The 18142-nt window shown below is 36.4% G+C and overlaps 2 protein-coding genes across 3 annotated transcripts in view; one reads left to right on the top strand and one right to left on the bottom strand.

Annotated features, from left to right (window-relative positions):
* The first annotated feature begins 202 nt into the window (after positions 1-202).
* On the top strand, positions 203-9434 carry FAM8A1 (family with sequence similarity 8 member A1). Its single transcript, XM_011362853.2, has 5 exons — positions 203-969; positions 2144-2264; positions 3810-3933; positions 4404-4543; positions 6046-9434. The coding sequence occupies exons 1-5, from the start codon at positions 252-254 to the stop codon at positions 6188-6190; spliced, it is 1248 nt and encodes a 415-aa protein (XP_011361155.1). The 5' UTR covers positions 203-251; the 3' UTR covers positions 6191-9434.
* A 2469-nt stretch (positions 9435-11903) lies between these two features.
* NUP153 (nucleoporin 153) overlaps positions 11904-18142 on the bottom strand; it is a 65206-nt gene continuing 58967 nt past the window's right edge. For both annotated transcript variants that reach the window (XM_011362851.2, XM_011362852.2), the window contains 2 exons: positions 13622-13778; positions 11904-13276 (listed from right to left, as the gene is read on the bottom strand). In XM_011362851.2, the coding sequence (XP_011361153.1) occupies positions 13192-13276; positions 13622-13778 (242 nt within the window). In that variant the 3' untranslated portion in view covers positions 11904-13191. The remainder of the gene's footprint in view (positions 13277-13621; positions 13779-18142) is intronic.

Genomic DNA, 18142 nt, shown 5'->3' with positions numbered 1-18142 from the left:
CCTGCCTCCCACGCCCCGCCCTGCCTCCCACGCCCCGCCCTGCCTCCCACGCCCCGCCCTGCCTCCCACGCCCCGCCCTGTCCGCCCCGCCCCACGGCCGGCGACGCCGCGGACGGGTGGGGTTTCCGCTTCCGCTGGCGGATTGTTGACGCTGGTGGCTGCTGCGGTGGCGACTGGACCGTTGGGGAGGGGCCAGTGGGGGAGGGATACGGTGCAGTGACAAGACAGCGGAGGGTGCTGCTGAGGCGACGATGGCAGAGGGGCCGGAGGAGGCCCGAGGCCGCCCTCCTGGGCAGGGCGACAGCGGAGGGGACCACGAGCCAGTCCCTTCCCTGAGAGGCCCTCCTGCCGCCGTTGCCCCACGTCCCCGGGACGGGCCGCAGGCCGAACCCCAAGCCCCGGGCAGGCCCTCTCCCGCGGGCCTCGCGCCCACTGCAGCCGCCGCCGAGGAGTCGGAGCAGCCCCGCGAGCCTGGGAGGCGCGGGGAGGCGGCGTCCAGCTCCGGTGCGGGCCCGCAGGAGCCGGCGGGCTGCGAGGCGCCGGAGGCCGCGGCCCCGCGGGAGAAGCCGGCGCGACTAAGCGCCCGCGAGTACTCCCGGCAGGTGCACGAGTGGCTGTGGCAGTCTTACTGCGGCTACCTCACCTGGCACAGCGGCCTGGCCGCCTTCCCAACCTACTGCAGTCCCCAGCCGCCCCCGCCGAGCTACCCCTCGGGCGGCGCTACCGCTGTCCCCCAGGCCGCGGCGCCGCCGCCCCTCCAGCTGGGCTATTACAACCCCTTCTACTTCCTGAGCGCCGCGGCTGCCGGCCCTGACTCGGGGGCGGCGCCCGGCTTCACCACCCCTGCTCCAGTCGCGGGCCTGGGACCTCGGGCTCCTCACGTGCAGGGATCCGTCCGGGCAGCCCCAGTGACGAGGGTGGGATCCGCCGCCCCTTCGCGAACCCCGAGCGAGAATGGGCGCCAGGCAGGTGAGAAGCGCGAGCGAGAGGTTGGGCGGAGAAGGGTCTTCAGGGAACTGTGGGGTAGCAGAGGCAAGTTTATAGCATACAGCCGCGGCTGCCGCTACTGCGGTTGGTATTTCTCCGCGTGCTTCGGCTATCGTCTGCCCAGGCCTTAAACACTGTACAGAGAGGCTATACAGTTTTTAGTACCTTTAGACTTGGCACTCGGAATAGATTCCCTTGCTCCTGAGACTAATCGTTTCCTTGTGTAAAGAAATCTTTGCTCCTCGAACCACTCCCTTTGATTTCCTCGTTCTAGTGAATAAGATCCAAAGCTTATTTTTCTCAGATGGCAAACCTACATGGCGGGTGGCGTGGGGGAGTTGACTGGTAATGCTGGAAATAATCCGGACGTGATTTTATTATGTTATCTATATATTATAGAATATGATATAGGTAATATAGAACTAATATATTAATTATATTCCATATTACCCATATATTAAGGACAATGGAACTGGTGGATATAAAAGGAGATTTACGTGAATACAAATGGAGTTCTGAACCTCTGGCTGGGTCCTGGCTGAATAATTTTGTATATTGTATGTTCTTTATGAGAATTAGAATATTTCGCATTAGTTACTTTTATTATTTAGAGTTTTTATTCAGCCACAGATGTATGGAACAAGAATTGGCCACACTGAATTTAATCTCATTTAGAATTTTGGATGACAGGTCGATTTAGAACATAGAAAGCAAGACTAAATGAATAGGAGGTTTTAAAATGAGGAACACAGGGATTTACTTTGTACGAATTGTCTATACTTAACTTTGATTTTTACTAAAATATGTTTAATTTTGTGTCATACGCTATGATCACCTGGATTCTCCTTATTACTAGGAGACCCTAGTAAAATGTGTTGAGTACCTTAAATAAATTTATGTGAAATTATTTTTTAAACATCGAGGCGAAAGCATACTTTAAACTTTTCACAAATAGTGTTGCTGTATTTTATTAACATGTATTATTGTACTACTGGTGGAGTCAGTGAGTCAATGCCAGTGATTGTTGCAAAGTTATAAATTTTATTAGCAAGTTGTACCTTGACTTTACATTCTTCATTTATTTACCTAGCTTGGGTTCCAAGGCATATGTGAAATGATTAGGTTTTTCTAACTTTTTTTTTTTTTTAATTTACAGGCAGAGAGTATGTTATTCCATCCTTGGCCCACAGATTTATGGCAGAAATGGTGGATTTCTTTATTCTCTTCTTTATAAAAGCAACCATTGTCTTAAGCATTATGCATCTCAGTGGAATAAAGTAAGTTAAGGCCATTTGCAGAAAGGTTTTAATGTCTTCTGTCTAAAGATCTTGTTTTGAAATTCTATTCATGCCTGCAAGTAACTACATGGATAATTGGTGGCCAGTGTCATGATTTCTTTATAAGAGCTGTGTCAGATTTGGTTTTATTCTCCTTGGTTTTAAGAAATGACTACAAAGGAGAGAAAAACACTTAATTCTGTAAGATCTGTGGGAATCTCACCTATTAAAATTAGGTAAAAAAGAGCCTCCAAACCTGGTTTAATTTTATTCAACTCTTTTCTTAGGCCAGGAACTCATTTCCCTCTTACTAGGCATAAAAAGTTTTTGGTAGATGAACTATATTAATAATCAGCTAGATGGCATTTCCAAATATGATTGTTTATACTATCAGGCAAGTTTCAAGTGAACTGCAAAGCGATCCATTTATGTGAATAATAATCTTTTCAGATTAATAATCATAATAGCAGTTGTCACTTGCTAAGTACTCTCTACATGCTAGACATAGGTTGACCTCACCTCTTTATATGGATTTTTATTTAATCCTACCACCACTATGAGCTGTAGAGGTTAATACCTCCATTTTATAGATTGAAATTTGGGTTTACAAGAAGCCCAGAATTGACCAAGTTACAAAGGTAGTAAGTGACAGTCAAGATACAAACCCTTGTAGTCAAATTTCAGGGCCCTTGCGAGGAACCTGAGTTTTACGGTGATTCCTTTCTGTCTCTCCCTCTCCTACCCCTACATTTCCAATCAAATACCAACTCCTTTCTATTGAATCTCCTGAATAGCCCAAAACATTCCCTCTTCACTCTCGGGCCATTTTTCTTCATTATTGCTTCTCCAGTTACTGTCATCTCCTGTTTGCATTATAGCAAAAGTCTTCTAACTGGTATCTTAGTCTCCTGTATTATCTCAGTCCAATCTATGATATAGAACCAAAGAGATCATAAATTGATTTTGTTCCTCTCCTGCCTTAAAACCCTTCAGTGGTTTCTCATTGCCATCAGGATAAAGTCTTATCTTCATGTGGTTTAACAGATGCCCTTGCTTCTTAATCACTGTCACCCCTCATACTTAGTATTTGAGACATACCAAACTGCTTACAGCTTCCATCACACTCTTGTTCCAAGGCTTTCTTTCTTTGTAGTCCCTCTCTCTGATACTTCTCCCTTATTAGTCTGGCTAACTTCTCTTCATCCTTCAAATCTCAGCAAAAATGTCATTTCTGGGATGCCTTCACAAGTTCTCATCCCATTTTATTATTTTGTTCTGCTTTCTCTGCGTGGTTAAAATCTCCATGAAAGCAGAGACCATGTTGAGTTCACTCACCATTATATTCCCAGGGCTAGTATAGTGCCTGCTTATGATAGTGCTGCTTATTTGTTGAATAAGCTAATGAGTGTTTTATAAAACTAGATGGTTGAAAACCTAAAGATTAGGTTAGAATTTCAGTTAAAATTTATGACTTATACTAACAAACAAAAAATACAACTGCTTGATAACTAATTCTTAATAACCCAAAACTATTATTTTGTGTAGGGATATCTCTAAGTTTGCTATGCATTATATAATAGAAGAAATAGATGAAGACACATCAATGGAAGACTTGCAGAAAATGATGGTTGTGGCTCTTATATACAGATTATTAGTTTGTTTCTATGAGGTAAGCTACTGACTTCAGCAAATGTTAATATTTAATAATCTAACTTTAGATTATCAGCCCAAGATAAAAAGGTTTTCTTTAACAATACTTCTCAAGTTTAAAAAACAAACAAACAAAAACAACGTTCTGAGTGGAGACATTTTATAATTTCTTTGTAGTATATTTTCAGTCTCATGGTCCAAAAATATACTTGTAATTGATTGTGGAACTTGAAATGTTTTTCCATAGAAACAACTTGCTAAAAAATATAATGGGTCATAGAGAAATATTACAGTAGACATCTGATGGTATTAAAGACATTAGAGACTTGCAGAAATGCATTAAAAGGTTAACCTTTGATATTCTGTGAAAGTCAACTTGAAATTTTTAAGACATGAATAATATGGCAACTTACTTTTAAAGGAAGACTTACCTTTAAAATTGGTTTAGTTGAGTTAGTAAATTATTTTTAAATTATCCTCTTTCCTTAGATAATTTGCATTTGGGGAGCAGGTGGAGCTACCCCAGGGAAGTTCCTGCTGGGGCTTCGAGTTGTGACATGTGATACATCAGTGCTTATTGCACCGAGTCGGGTTTTAGTGATTCCTTCCTCAAATGTTAGCATCACAACGTAAGTTCTTTCCTTAGCTTAATCCACTATGTACTTAAAATAATGCTTTATTTTCTCGATAGTGTTCTTTCTTGATAGAATATTATTCATTTATATGTGGTTGTTATACTTTATAGTAATCAATATAATTCATAAGTTATACCATTTGACATAGTATTTTTAAGATGTTGGTATTTTTTCTTCAAGGCATAGAGTAAATAAATAGGCTTACATTAAGGGTAAAACAAAGTTTGAGTATTTTTCAGTTATATTAATATGATTGTAGACCCCCTCTTCAGTATACATTTTCAAGAGAAACATTTTATGAAATAAAAGTCACAATAATGAGAGGGCAATTTGAATGTTGATGCTACTTATGTCAGTACTCCATGCCTAGCTTTATTATTCTCTAGATCTGCGGATATTGGGTCAGTTGCTGATCTTCTTTGAGCCTGTCATTATCCCATCTTGGATAGGCAGTAAGAGTTTTGATAACTGAATGCACACATTCTGCCCTCCCCCCACCCCTTTGTAATACTCCCAGTACTCATGGCTAGCTGTTGGCATCTGGCTCTAGGGGAAGGTACACATAGTGATAATGGAAGTTGGGGAGGTGAGTAGGTGGTAATCAGTTGAGCAAAACAAGATACTGGCAGGAATAATTGCCAGAATGATTCAGAGCTGGATTATTATATAAAGAAATATAAATGGAAGACTCTAAAAACCTTGATTTCGCTGAGATCCTCAAAATTTCCTTACAATTTTGTGTTTATAATAATCCTGGCTGCTAATTTTAATGAGTCAGTAATGACTAATGTTTATTGAGCTCCTCTTATAAACACTGTGTATGTATTAACTAACTAAATCCTAACCTTATGATAGGTACTATAGGTACTATTATCTCCTTTTTACAGATGTGTAATACAATTAATGACTGGTAGAAATGGATCTGAAACCAACTAGTCTGGATTCAGAGCCCACACTCTTAGCCACGGTGCTTTTCTATAGTCTCTCAGTGCGCTAAAAGGCAGAAATCTAACATAAAGTAGGATAATTCTCCATTCTAAGCTATTGTCAAAAAAAAATTTTTAAGCTTTTTTAAATCACAGGATACCACAAGAACAAGCTGATAAAAGAATATACAGTAATTTAAAATGCTAGTGCTTCATAGAAGGTAGAAAATGGGACTGCAGGAAACATACTCAATTTAGAAGATACTAAAAACAGGAATGAGTGATGATAGAAAAGATAAAGGAATAGTTACTTTCTTCTGGCAAAATGCTATAAACTTTAGGTCCCATATAACTGCTTTTAATGTGAAAGTTCTAGTCTTTTATATTGATAAAGTCTTTAGAACTACCCGAGATGGTTTGATCATAATATAATGATACAAAGGTAAAAATTCTCTCAACTGTACTTTGAATGTTTTAAATACATATTTTGAACTTGATAGAATACTGTTCATCTGTATGTGGTTGGTATACAATTTATCTGATATTTTTTGCTTTGTTTTTTAATTTTAGGTCCACTATACGAGCTTTGATCAAGAATTTTTCTATTGCTTCTTTTTTCCCTGCTTTCATCACACTGCTGTTTTTTCAGCATAATCGAACAGCCTATGACATTGTAGCAGGAACCATTGTGGTAAAAAGAAATGGGGTCAGATGATGCCTCAAAAAGCCCTGAATTCCATACTCTCTGGAATAATGACGAGACTAAATTATGTATCAAGGCCATCAGTATCCCTGGGTTACGTTAATTGATGATTTAGAAATTAAAGCAGTCACTCCAGTGTGATGCAGGTGACTATTCTGAAAGTATTGATTTTACTTGAATGCCAAAGAACTTTGCCAGAAGAAAACCTGTTAAATTCAAGTGTTAAAATTTTAGATTGAAAAGAAGGCAAGTGGTCTTATAATCAACAATGGACAATATATGCTAAGATCTAAGGCATTAGAATTTGCTGAAAGCATTTTCAGCTTTGAAATCTCCAAATGAAACTTAATTTTGGTTTATCCCAAAATGATGGAAAACATCCAGTTGTGTTTTGTAAACACATTACTCATCTTTCAGTTAACACTTCTTGGGGAAATTGTTCTTTGCTTTTTGCTGAGAGGGAGTGGGGATACAACTCTAATCCACTTATCTCCCAGCCCAGGAGGCATATGTTAGAGGCAAGAGAAAGGGGCAAGTGAGACAGGCCTAGCACTTCCCTTACCTGAAGTTTTAAAATCTGTACTGCAGTTTACTGTAGGAATGATGTAACTTTACAACTATTCTTAATGCATAAACATGTATTTGGGGGCAAGTTTGCATGATGATGAAAAAGTATTGTCATTGCTATATTAATATTTATTAAAGAAAAGGTAAGTTAGTTATTGCTTTTAATGGGGGGGGGAGAGTAAATTTTCACTGTAAATTTAACTAAAAATTCATGTGCAAGTATTTTCAGTGCCCTAAATCAATATAAGTATGTGGGGAAAAATTCCATCAAACTGTTGCATATTTACTGTAAAACATTATTCCCAGTATGTGTGCAGCATGAAGAAAGTATTAGTGCTTTTCAGTATTCTGAGTAATAACTTCTATTTATACGCAAGATATTCACATTAGTCTTTTTATATTTTATATAGTTCCATAACGTTTGAAACATCAAGGAGTTAAGTCTTAGTATTTCATGATTAAATACTGGTAGCCTGTGAAATATTAGCAATTTTCCCATTACGGACTGTTCTAAAACAAGGAAGAGTAGCATTTCCAGACATTATTCTAAGGTCTTTGGATCTATGGGCCAAAAGCTTTTATTTTGGGCTTGCCATGGATGATGTTTTGAGGAAAATGTTAAGCAAAGGAATACTTTGTGTACTGCCATTTTAATTTATTTTATCGAAGCAGAGTTGTGGAGTTTCAAGTGTGTGAGCATGCTTTTGTTAGATGGCCCAATTAGCTGTGTTGAGATATACCTGAACTAAGTTTTGTTTCTTACGCATTTTCTCCAACTCTGATATTATCGCCGCCCCCCCCCAAAAAAAACCAAAAAAACACTAAATTGTGTTGGACAGTTTCAAGGATCAATCTAGGCTTTAGTTTTGGTTTTATTAGCAAATGCAAGACATTTATTACCATTATCAATTTTTAAAGTGATTTTTTTGATATTTAAAACTGAAAATGTTCACATTTGATAGTTATAGAAACCTTAACGGTGTCCTTATTAATACCTTTTTATTGTAAAACTTCATAAACCATGTTTTCCAAAATAATTTATTAAATTCAACATTACAGAAAGCCTATCAGTTAAAGTGTGTCAAAGTATTATTAAACAGATCATTCACTTGTAGCCTCTGGAGTTAAGTGTCATGGCCCTTCACAGTAAGTAAAAATAAATAAAACTAAAGTTTTATTAGACTAGAAATTGGGAAATGTTACATAAGTTTACCATTTATACATTAGCATTACCTGTATACACTATTTTTTTCAGTGATTGGGAATTCAAGTTGAAATGTCCTTCAGTCATGTAACTCTGGAATTTATCTTGAATGTATTATTTCCCCTCAGATAATTGATTGGTTTACCATCTAGGCTATTTATTTTTATAGTAAAACAAAAGCAAGTAAGTAGTACAGTTTGTTATACTTAAAATACTGCACATTTTCTATATATGTCATTCAGATTATTATCTGTATAGGCTCATTTTGATCCATCTCAGGATTCAAGTTATACTACATAGCCCTATAAAATAAACATAAGTATTATTATTTCGTCTGCTTTTAAAACAAAAAAATCTAAGTTTTTCTATTTATGAATTCAGCACCAGGAAGAGATTTTGATTCCCACATCATTGGAAGAAAAAAAAAATGACGTAACAGTGGAAAGCCATATTTTTTCTCTGGGGTCGTAAAGAATGGAGAATCCCTCTTTTCAAAAACACTTTTCTATTTAATATGTCATTTATAGAAATGCTGAAGCTCTAGCCTAAAAAGGCAAAAAGAAACTTGTCTTCATAGTACAAACATTATTCATCACTTTTACAACATAATAAGGTAACAAAAATTAGGAGTTGGACTAAGAATACTATTTCAATGAATGTGCCTAAATAAAACCACAGAACAAGCAGCTAACTTAGGCATCTAGAAAATTTCGGTACCCATTACTAAAGATAGCCCAAGTGGCTAGTGCACCTTGACAAAGTCTTATATTAATATTCATGCTGGGCCTAGCGTAGGTAAGTGAATGATGGCAAGCCTTACTTTTAGACAAATCTGACTACAGATATTAAGCCACTACTTCTTTGGATAGCAAGCCTTTACAGTATTGCCCAACTGATACTTGTGTTGGACTGGTTCAGAAGTTACTTTCCTACATATTTACCTTCCAATTTTACTCAAATATTTAGGATTGAAAAGAACATATTTGAGGGCCTCTTTGTCTAAATTATAAAAGTGAGTCTTCACTGTTTTGTTTCAAATGGTGGTAAAAATTTTGACTGAAAGATTTGTACCCTTAAATAACTTACACATAAGTATATCCAGTATACTAGAAAGGAGTTAAAAATTTATTTTCTACTTGGGAATAAAGGTTTGAGGGGAATAGGGACACTAAGCATGTTCATTCTACCCTTATCCCTATTAAAAACAGACTATTGTTTCTTTTGAAGGATATTTCTAAATAATAGTATTCCTAAAATCAGACAAGTATTTCAATTACTTGCCATTCCCCACCCCCATTTTACAATATGTACTTACCTGGATGAAGTGCATTTCAGACTCTGTATTTCCTTGCAGTTCATTATAGTAGGGCTTGACCCACAAACAGTATCTGATGGCCTGCCTTTAAATAAATTCAGCATTCTATTTTTAATAATTTGTATGCCACCAGTTTGTATTGTCTCAATAAATACTTGGTCACCAATGAATTTGTGTCTTGCCCATTTCTTTGAGAAAGTTTGCTCTAGAATCGTCTAAAGGAGACCTTGCTTCCAAATAGCTTTTCTAGCATTCTCTGTCTTTAGAATGGCTAGCAGTCAACTCTAGTGCTTTCAGAAATCGAAGTCTAACAAAACAATCACCTGCTTTTTGGGATATATTCTTTTAGCGAGTCACTCAAAAGTTAGTTACCCATAGATGACTAAGCTTAATGTTAAACTAATCGTGTCCTTAAAAGTTGTTAATCCATCCCAACTATTAAGATATTAAGGACCAATATTACACATGAGGAACCAGAAATTCAAAATCTCATAGCTAGTAAATGACTCAGCTGGGAAATTTAAACCTTGTTCTCATCTTAAAAGCATTTCTTATTCTAACCTTTAGACAACTCTAGAGGACAGGATACAAAACAGGTCCTTGAAGGGTAAAGATAGTAGATAAATGTAGTTAAACCATGGCCTGGTCCGAGTCCCATAGTGATGTGCTATTTTGTTAGCCCAGCTACAAACTACATATTGTGGAATTACAGTGGACTTCTGTGATGTTTTAAAAAGTTGCCTGTGAGAAGTGAAGACTCTGACATGATCATACAGGTGGTGTGTACAACAGCTAGACCCAACATACCTATTTCCTTTGTACCAAGTTTCTCAGTTTTCATTAAACACACGACCTAATCTTTATAAAATTTCCAGAGTTTCAAACTTTAAACGGGCCCTGGAAATGTGCTACATGTTTCAGTCAACATGGACCACGTATACAACAGTGGTCACACAAGATTACAATAGAGCTAAAAATTCCTATTGCCTAGTGACATAGCCATCATGTATGCCATACATAGCACAATACAACTACTTACAGTAGTCTGTACAGTAACATGGTATATAGGTTTGTAGCTTAGGAGCAACAGGCTATTATACCATACAGGTTTGTGTAAGCACACAGCAAACTGCCTAACATTTCTCAGAAAGTACCCCCATCAGGGGATGCATGACTACTAATACAATACAAATTCTTCCCAAGCTAAATCAGGAAGTTTAAGGCCTGGTTATAAATTGTTAAAATTAGCCCAACACTTACTTCAAATAATAAAATCCTAATTACGTAATTTTCAGGAGAGAATTTGTAGCCAATATTAAGTAGCTAGCTTAAAGATAAAATTTTTCCATTGTCTGAACTGTATTTTCTTAATGCTTGAAATCATTCATTTCAAAAACAACAACCTAACACTTAAATTGGCAAGTCTTCCAGGTGCTTATTTAATGAGGCAGATTTTTGGAACCTATCCAGATCCAGGTGAATGAATCTGATGAGGTCCTAGAATATACATTTGACACATCCCACCAAGTTGATATACATTCAGTGAGAACTACCAACCCTCTTGACCAAATTATACAAACATACCTGACTATTCAATATTTCTGCATATGGCTTTCCTCCCTTGAGATTTTCAGGTAAAAATGATTCCTCATTGGTTCAGCATGAGAAGTGGGCTTTTATTGTTTTCCTTCCATAATGTTTCCCCTTCTTTAATAACAGCCCATAACAGAACATATAACCCCAGCCTACCCAAGGCTGCTGTCACAGCCACAAGGAGTGGATCAGAAGTGGGCCTGTAGTCTGAATCAGTCCAATAAGGAGATACCTATGATGGGTTGGAGTAGAGACAGACTGGAGTTTAGAGCTTCCACCTTAAGTGTACTCCAGGGTTGCCATGTGCAGCCTGAAAATTACAGCCATTGAGATGGGAAACACAGGTCCCAAGTCCTGAATACAGCCCTAGAGACTTTCGTTTTGGAGGCAAGAGAATTTCATTTGAGAGGTCGCCTTGTATGGAAGTCACTTGTTTAAAAAAAAAAAAGTGCTAAAAAGACATTATTTCTACCACATTTCTTATGAAGTCTTTCCCAGACTAGAAAGCCTAATACTCCCATCCATATGGACTTAGAGAAAGGGTAAGAATGAATGAACCTACAATTGAGTTAAGCATTAACTTCTCAACATTACTTCTTCCAATATTCACCATCACCATTTGCCCCCAAACAGGCCCATGTCAAATGTATATTAATAAAGTATTACAAATACAAAATTTCTACACCAAAACCAGCATTTGATGATGGCCTAAATATTTTTAATAAGAAAAATGTATTTTCATGTAAACACGGAAACAAAAGCTAAACATTTTAAAGTTCTGAATTTAGACTTCAACCAGAAATTCAGCAAAATAAGTCAGCACAACATAACTGGTATGTTCAAACTGAAGAAAAAAATTATCAAAAGCTGTCCCCCCAGAGTTCTTTTGTGGACCATAGAAATCTTTTTAAAAAAAAACAGTAAAATAATCCAAAAGAAATTACACAAAAGGACAAATGAAGTTTTTGTGACCTGCTTTGGGCATGTATCTCTAAAAACTCATTAAACTGTGTCTAGTTATCAAGGAAGATACAAGCACAAACAAATGGTTGTGTGTGTTTATTTTCGACTTTTAAAAAGGTATGCCAATTTATATGTGAAGTAGGCATGAGTCCTAGCACCAGACAAAAGTAAGGTACCTTCTATATATGTTGTAAAGTCTGACACTCTCCTCTTCACTTAGGAGTTATCCAAATCACTTAAAAGCATTCCTTGAAATTTCTCATCTGACCATTATCAATCTTTATAAGAAGATTTCCTTCTAGAGTTAACACTAGAACAAAAAGTATTTCATAATTTTTTATTGATGGCATTTATCCCATGGTTTTACATGTTAATTATACTGTAATAAACATGGCTTTAATATTAAACTTTTCCTTATTATCCAAAGTCACCACAGTCCATTTCAGTAAATATAAAAATATATGCTTAATACTTTATACAATACTGGTTTTTGGTCCAAACAAAACTGGATCAGAAAAGCCAATAAATTCACTTTAAGAATCCCCAATTTTTTTTAAAAGATTTCCAAATGGATTTAGGCAACTTTGAATAATGGGATTTACATAATAAAATCTGAGACAAGACTAAACAAACAAAAAAAAATTTCTAACACAAAATTAAAATTTCAAGTTCACAGATTTATGTTATGCCGAAAAGGACAGAAACAAAATTGTATTTACACACGTTTCATAATAAAATAATGAAAAAGGCAAGACAGGTGATAGAAGAATGAAAATATAGAAATAGCATATAATTATTAAATGGAGAAGGAACTAGATCTAACAAGTCCTTAGCATGGACCATTCTTTAATCAGGCTTCCTCTATCAGAAAATTTTAGTGCACAATACACCCAATTCACTCACTTCACACATACACCAGCACAAACTCAGCATAGAAATCATTCATTTCGACATCCTCTAATCTATACAGAATTCCCCAGATATAATTACAATTTCAATGCGTTCCATAAACGCATATATCAACGCACACAGCAGTGCACACAGAGGTTCTATACAAAGCCATTTGCTGAGCGGGTTCTATTCCTGGATTCAGCCAGCCTAAGCCAAATCAGTGGATAACTTGCTGGATCATAAAATGTTTTTGCTGAAGAATCAGTCATCGGTCTAGCTATTATTATTTTTTTTTTTAAGGGTGGTGGGAGTTGAGGGTGGGGCTTCTGTAAAGAAAGGAAAAAGGAGGAAAATTCCAAAATTAAAGAAGTCCTTAGGCAGATCTGACTTCAGATAACCCCAACATGTAGTACAATCCAGTATGTGAAAGTAGGGCACCAGCTGTTGTTAAAACTGTTGTGTATAACACCACTGTGATCTTTATTTCCTGCGTCTAACAGCAGTCTTTATCTTGCGACCAGAAACTGAAGTTCCAGAAGAAGAGAACATATTTTTCCCATTTGACCTGTGAAAAATAAAAACTTCAAAATGTGACATGATATAGACAAAATTTTAGAATCATAGTATAATGCTAAATGTGACCAGTGACGAAGGGGTGGGGGTGGGGGGGAGACAATATTAAAGTAAACACATTTTCTGTTGTAATACACACACAACCTCTCTGCTATTTTTCTCAGGCTATGATCCTTCAAAACTGCAATATAGTAAACTGATATTAGAGAACATACTTGATTTTACCTAAACTATACAGCACCTTTGTGATTTTTAAAGACAAAACACATATACATTCATGCATATGCATACACCCTTATACCATGTTAAATTCTCCATATCAACAAACAGTTCTTACCCCAGTGTAAATGCTGCTGATGGAAAGCCCCCTGAACCAGAAGGCTGGGCTGAGGCTGCAGGTGTGCTAGGATTTGCACCAAATGTGAATATTCCTGATGCATTATTGTTTGTGAAGCTGAAATTTGTAGCGCTCCTGGCAAACTGGAAAATTGAACCTATAATAGTTGAAGCAGAAAAACTTCATTAAGGTAAAAAATGAGTTTTTCCAGAAATGAATGACCCTTTACATACTAAACATAGTAAAGAATTAAGCGGAGGGAAGGAGGGAGGGAAGGAGGGAGGGAGGGAGGGAGGGAGGGAGGAAGAATGAATTAAGCTATCTGTCTTATGGTCAATTTAAAGAAAATTAAAATTAAGTATTTTCTCCATTGACACACAGAACATACCCTCCAACAAGTGACCCAACATACCCATAACCAAGGAAAAAGGGGCAGAGTGGACTTCTGGTTAAAGATAGTGGAATCAAACAAATTATGTTAAAATAACAGTAAAGAGATTTTTACAAAGATGGGAGAGAGGAGACAACAGCAATACAATATAAAAGCTGGAATGCTCACTAAAGCTGAATACTATACTAGCGGCAGGGAAAGCAAAGAAGAAATTCCATTTACAATAAACATAACCAAAAGGTTTAGGCTCTAGATACCTCTGGAAGTAAGGATGAAGGTGTGACTTAAAAAAAAAAAAAAACGAGGAAGGATGGCAGAATCAGACACCCAACTCAATGCCTCCCCAACACCAAACAAGATAGTCATTCTCCTCCTCTACCTCAGCAGAAAACCAGAGCTTTATTCCCTGGAGAGGTCTCTGGACTGGGGATCATCACGCATAGTTTAAAGGCAAGGACAATATATTGAAAACAGAAGGATTAAGGAAGTGCAGGGTTGATATAATGAATATTGAGAACTGCAGCCTTTCTCTCTGACTGGGCTCCCAGAAGACTGGCAATCAGGATGTACACACCCTCCAGGTCAGAGAATAGGAAGAATCTTCTCTGGGGAATCAGAAAGACCTGAAGATACTAAAGTCCAGGTCTTCCCAAGCAAATAGGAAGTCATATAAATCTACAATAAAATTCAAGATCTATATGCCTTATCCATGTACAACAAATTATCATGTGGTGCTTAGGTGTCCTACGTTCATAAAATGAGTAGAATGGGAGAAAATATTTGCAAACCAAATATCTTATAAGGGGCTAATATTAAAAAAATATAAGGAATTCCTATAAGTCAACAATAAAAAAATACAAAAAAACAAAACAAAATAATCCAATTAAAAAAATAGCAAAGATCTTGAATAAACATTTCTTCAAAGATGACATACAAATAGCCAAAAGGTATATAAAAGATGATCAACATCACTAATCATCAGAGAAATTCAAATCAAAACCCCAATGTGATATCACTATACCTGCTAGAATGGCTATTATCAGAAAAATAAGAAATAACAAGTGCTGGAGAAGATGTGTAGAAAAGGGAACTCTGATCCACTACTGATAGGACTGTAAATCGGCGCACCCACTATGGGAAACAGTCTGAAGTTTCCTCAAAAAATTAAAAACAGAACTACCATATGATTCCATTCCAGAAACATATCTAAAAAATTTTTAATCAGAATCTCAAAGACATATTTGGACTCTCATGTTCATTCGCAGCATTATTCACAATGGCCAAGATGCGCAAACAACCTAAATGTTCAGTGACAGATGAACAGATAAAGAAAATAATGTATATACATACATACAATGGAATAATATTCAGCCTTTAAAAAGGAAATCTTGCAATATGCAAAGACATGGATGAAATTTAGAGGACATTACACTAAGTGAAATAAGCAAGTCACAGAAGGATAAGTACTTCATGATTTCACTATATGAGGTATCCAAAACAACCAAATTCACAGAAGCAGAGAGAAGAATGGTGGCAGGTGGGAGCAAGGATGGCAGGGGATGGGAGTTGTTATTCAGTGGATATAAAGTTTCAGTTATGCAAGATAAGTATGTTCTAGAGATCTACTGCACAACATAAGTTTGTATTGTACACTTAAAGAGTAGAGCTCATGTTAAATATTATCACTACGATTTTTAATAACTCAAAAAACTATGAGTAGACAATCAAGAAGCACCAGACATTTGAGCAAAGTATTTCATAAGAAACTAAGACCAAAATAGAGAAAAACAATATGAAGAAAACTAAGCAAAAGCTTTAAGAAAAAAAAAAAACCCTCATCAATAATATCTTCAAGAGCAATATATAACCCTTCTGAACTGAAAACAGAAGGATATAAAAAGGAAACATCCACTAACAAAAAGGAACACTTGGAAATTAAAAAGTAATACTAGTGGAAGTAAAATCTCAACAGAACATGTAGTAAAAGATAAATTGAAGAAATCTTCCCAGAAAGCAAAAAAAAGACAAAGAAGTCAGGGGAAAAGGAGAGAACAGAAGTTTTAAAAGAATGTGGCACAAAATCTTCAAAGAAAATAATTCAAGAAAATTCCCAAGAATGGAAGTTCACAAAAGGACATAACTAAATTCCTTACACAATCAATGGATAAAAATGGATTCAGACCAACGAACATCCTTCTGATAAGTCAGGACATGAGAGGTAAAGGAAAAGATTCTAATGAGATTCCAGAAAAAAGAAATAGGTCAAAAAGCAAAGATCAAGGAAGACTTCAGGAGCTACTCTGGGGGCCAGAAAGTCCACAATGGAGAAATGCCTTCAAAATTATGAACATGATTTCCAATCCAAATCTTTGTTCAACCAAACATAGGGCAAAATAAAGATCCTTCCAGAAATCTAAAGTCTCAAATTTTTCTTCCCTGAATCCTTAAGAAATCATGAGAAGATTGGCTCTATCAAAACAAAAGAAAAAGAGGGAAGAAAACATGACATCCAGGAAAGAAAAATTCCTTGAAAAGGAATCTCCAAGAAAATTGGTAAAAAGAGATCCCTAAGACCCCAGTTGAACAGTAGGCCTCAACAGAAAGCCTGATGGGAGGAGCAATTTAGAAGATTCTGTGAGTTCTTTCAGATACTGAAAAACAGCCAATGTATTTGAAAATACTGAGAAGAGCTTTGTGTAAATGAGAGAAGAGTTAGCTATAACTAATGATAAATACAAAGAAAATGTTAACAAAGAGGGAATCATTTATGCTAGAGAAAACAAAATGTTGTATAGGAAAGAAAATCACAGTATACCACACAGCATTTGCATACTCAGAATACTGATCTAATTATATAGTGTTACTGTATTAGGAGGATTAAGGTAAATGTTACCTGTGTGAAAGAGCTAAATTCTCCAATTCCAAACTGGGAGAAAAAAAATATCGATAAATTCTGATTAAAATGGTTAACATGTGTCATAAAACAGGAGAAATTTTGCTACATATACTGACAAGGTACTAATATCCAGAATACATAAAAGAACTCCTATAAATCAACAAGAAAAGCAAAACCACTAAACAGAAAAATGGCCCAAAAAATCTTTTAAAAATAATTCATAAAAAATGAAATCATGTAGAATCCAAATATGAGAAACCTCATATAAAGATGGTACAATGTGAATTGGAACAATCCATCAGAAAGTTTGTATTATCTTCTCTGAAGTATAAGATACGCATGTGCACCTTTTAATTAAGCAATCCCTCTCCCAGGTATGTAGACCATAGAAAAATAAACATGTGCCCCAAGGAACATATACAAGAATGTGCAGAGCTGCATTTCCTAATAGCTAAAAACAACTCAAACATTCATCAACAGTATGTGGATAAACTGTAGTATATTCATAAAGTGATTACAGCAATGAAAATGAACAAACATGCAATAACACGGATGAACCTTACAAATAAGATACAATGAAAGAAGCAAAAATCAAATGACTGAATAGAATAAGGCTCCATTTATATATTAAAAATTAGGCAAAACTATATTTTCTAGAGATGCATATATAAGTAGTTAACTTTCAATAAAACCCAAGAAAAGTGATTACCGTAAAAGCAGGGAAAGAGAGAAATGTGATCAAAGAGAGATACAAAAAAGGTAGTAAACAAACATTTGTTTCATGCTTTTCTACATGATTATATTTCACAATTAGAAAAATATACCCAGTGCAATTTTGAGGAAATGTCATAATACAATGTGATTATCCATATTTTATAAACTGTAGGAATATTTATTTAAATATGCAAGTCAAGTGAAAAGGCTAGTATCATCTAATAAAAAAGGTCATAACAACTTGGCTGGACTGACTCAGGAAAGAGTACTAGAATTGGGGTATAACATCCTGAGGTAAATCTAATCACAAGAGGATTAGAAAACACTACAGCTGAAATCTAGGCTAGTGTCCCAAAATTCAGATGAGGAGAAATAAGACTGAATGAATCCAATATCTAAATCAAAGAGTTGAGAAATAAGCACATTTTAATCAAATGCTTTTAATACCTTTTAAAAATGCTTAAAATTAGGTCAAAGTTTAGATTGTGGTTTATAGGTAAGACTAAACATACACATCTCT

The sequence above is a fragment of the Pteropus vampyrus genome, unplaced genomic scaffold (genome assembly GCF_000151845.1).
Source record: "Pteropus vampyrus isolate Shadow unplaced genomic scaffold, Pvam_2.0 Scaffold80, whole genome shotgun sequence".
Classification (NCBI taxonomy): domain Eukaryota; kingdom Metazoa; phylum Chordata; class Mammalia; order Chiroptera; family Pteropodidae; genus Pteropus; species Pteropus vampyrus.
This window is presented reverse-complemented; position numbering and strand designations above follow the sequence as displayed.

Bases quoted from the DNA above. Each gene is read 5' to 3' on its own strand.
- FAM8A1 (XM_011362853.2), top strand. From the start codon at position 252: ATGGCAGAGGGGCCGGAGGAGGCCCGAGGCCGCCCTCCTGGGCAGGGC. The intron at 2,265-3,809 runs GTAAGTTAAGGC...TATTTTGTGTAG, and splicing joins ATGCATCTCAGTGGAATAAA to GGATATCTCTAAGTTTGCTA. The intron at 4,544-6,045 runs GTAAGTTCTTTC...TTTTAATTTTAG, and splicing joins TCAAATGTTAGCATCACAAC to GTCCACTATACGAGCTTTGA.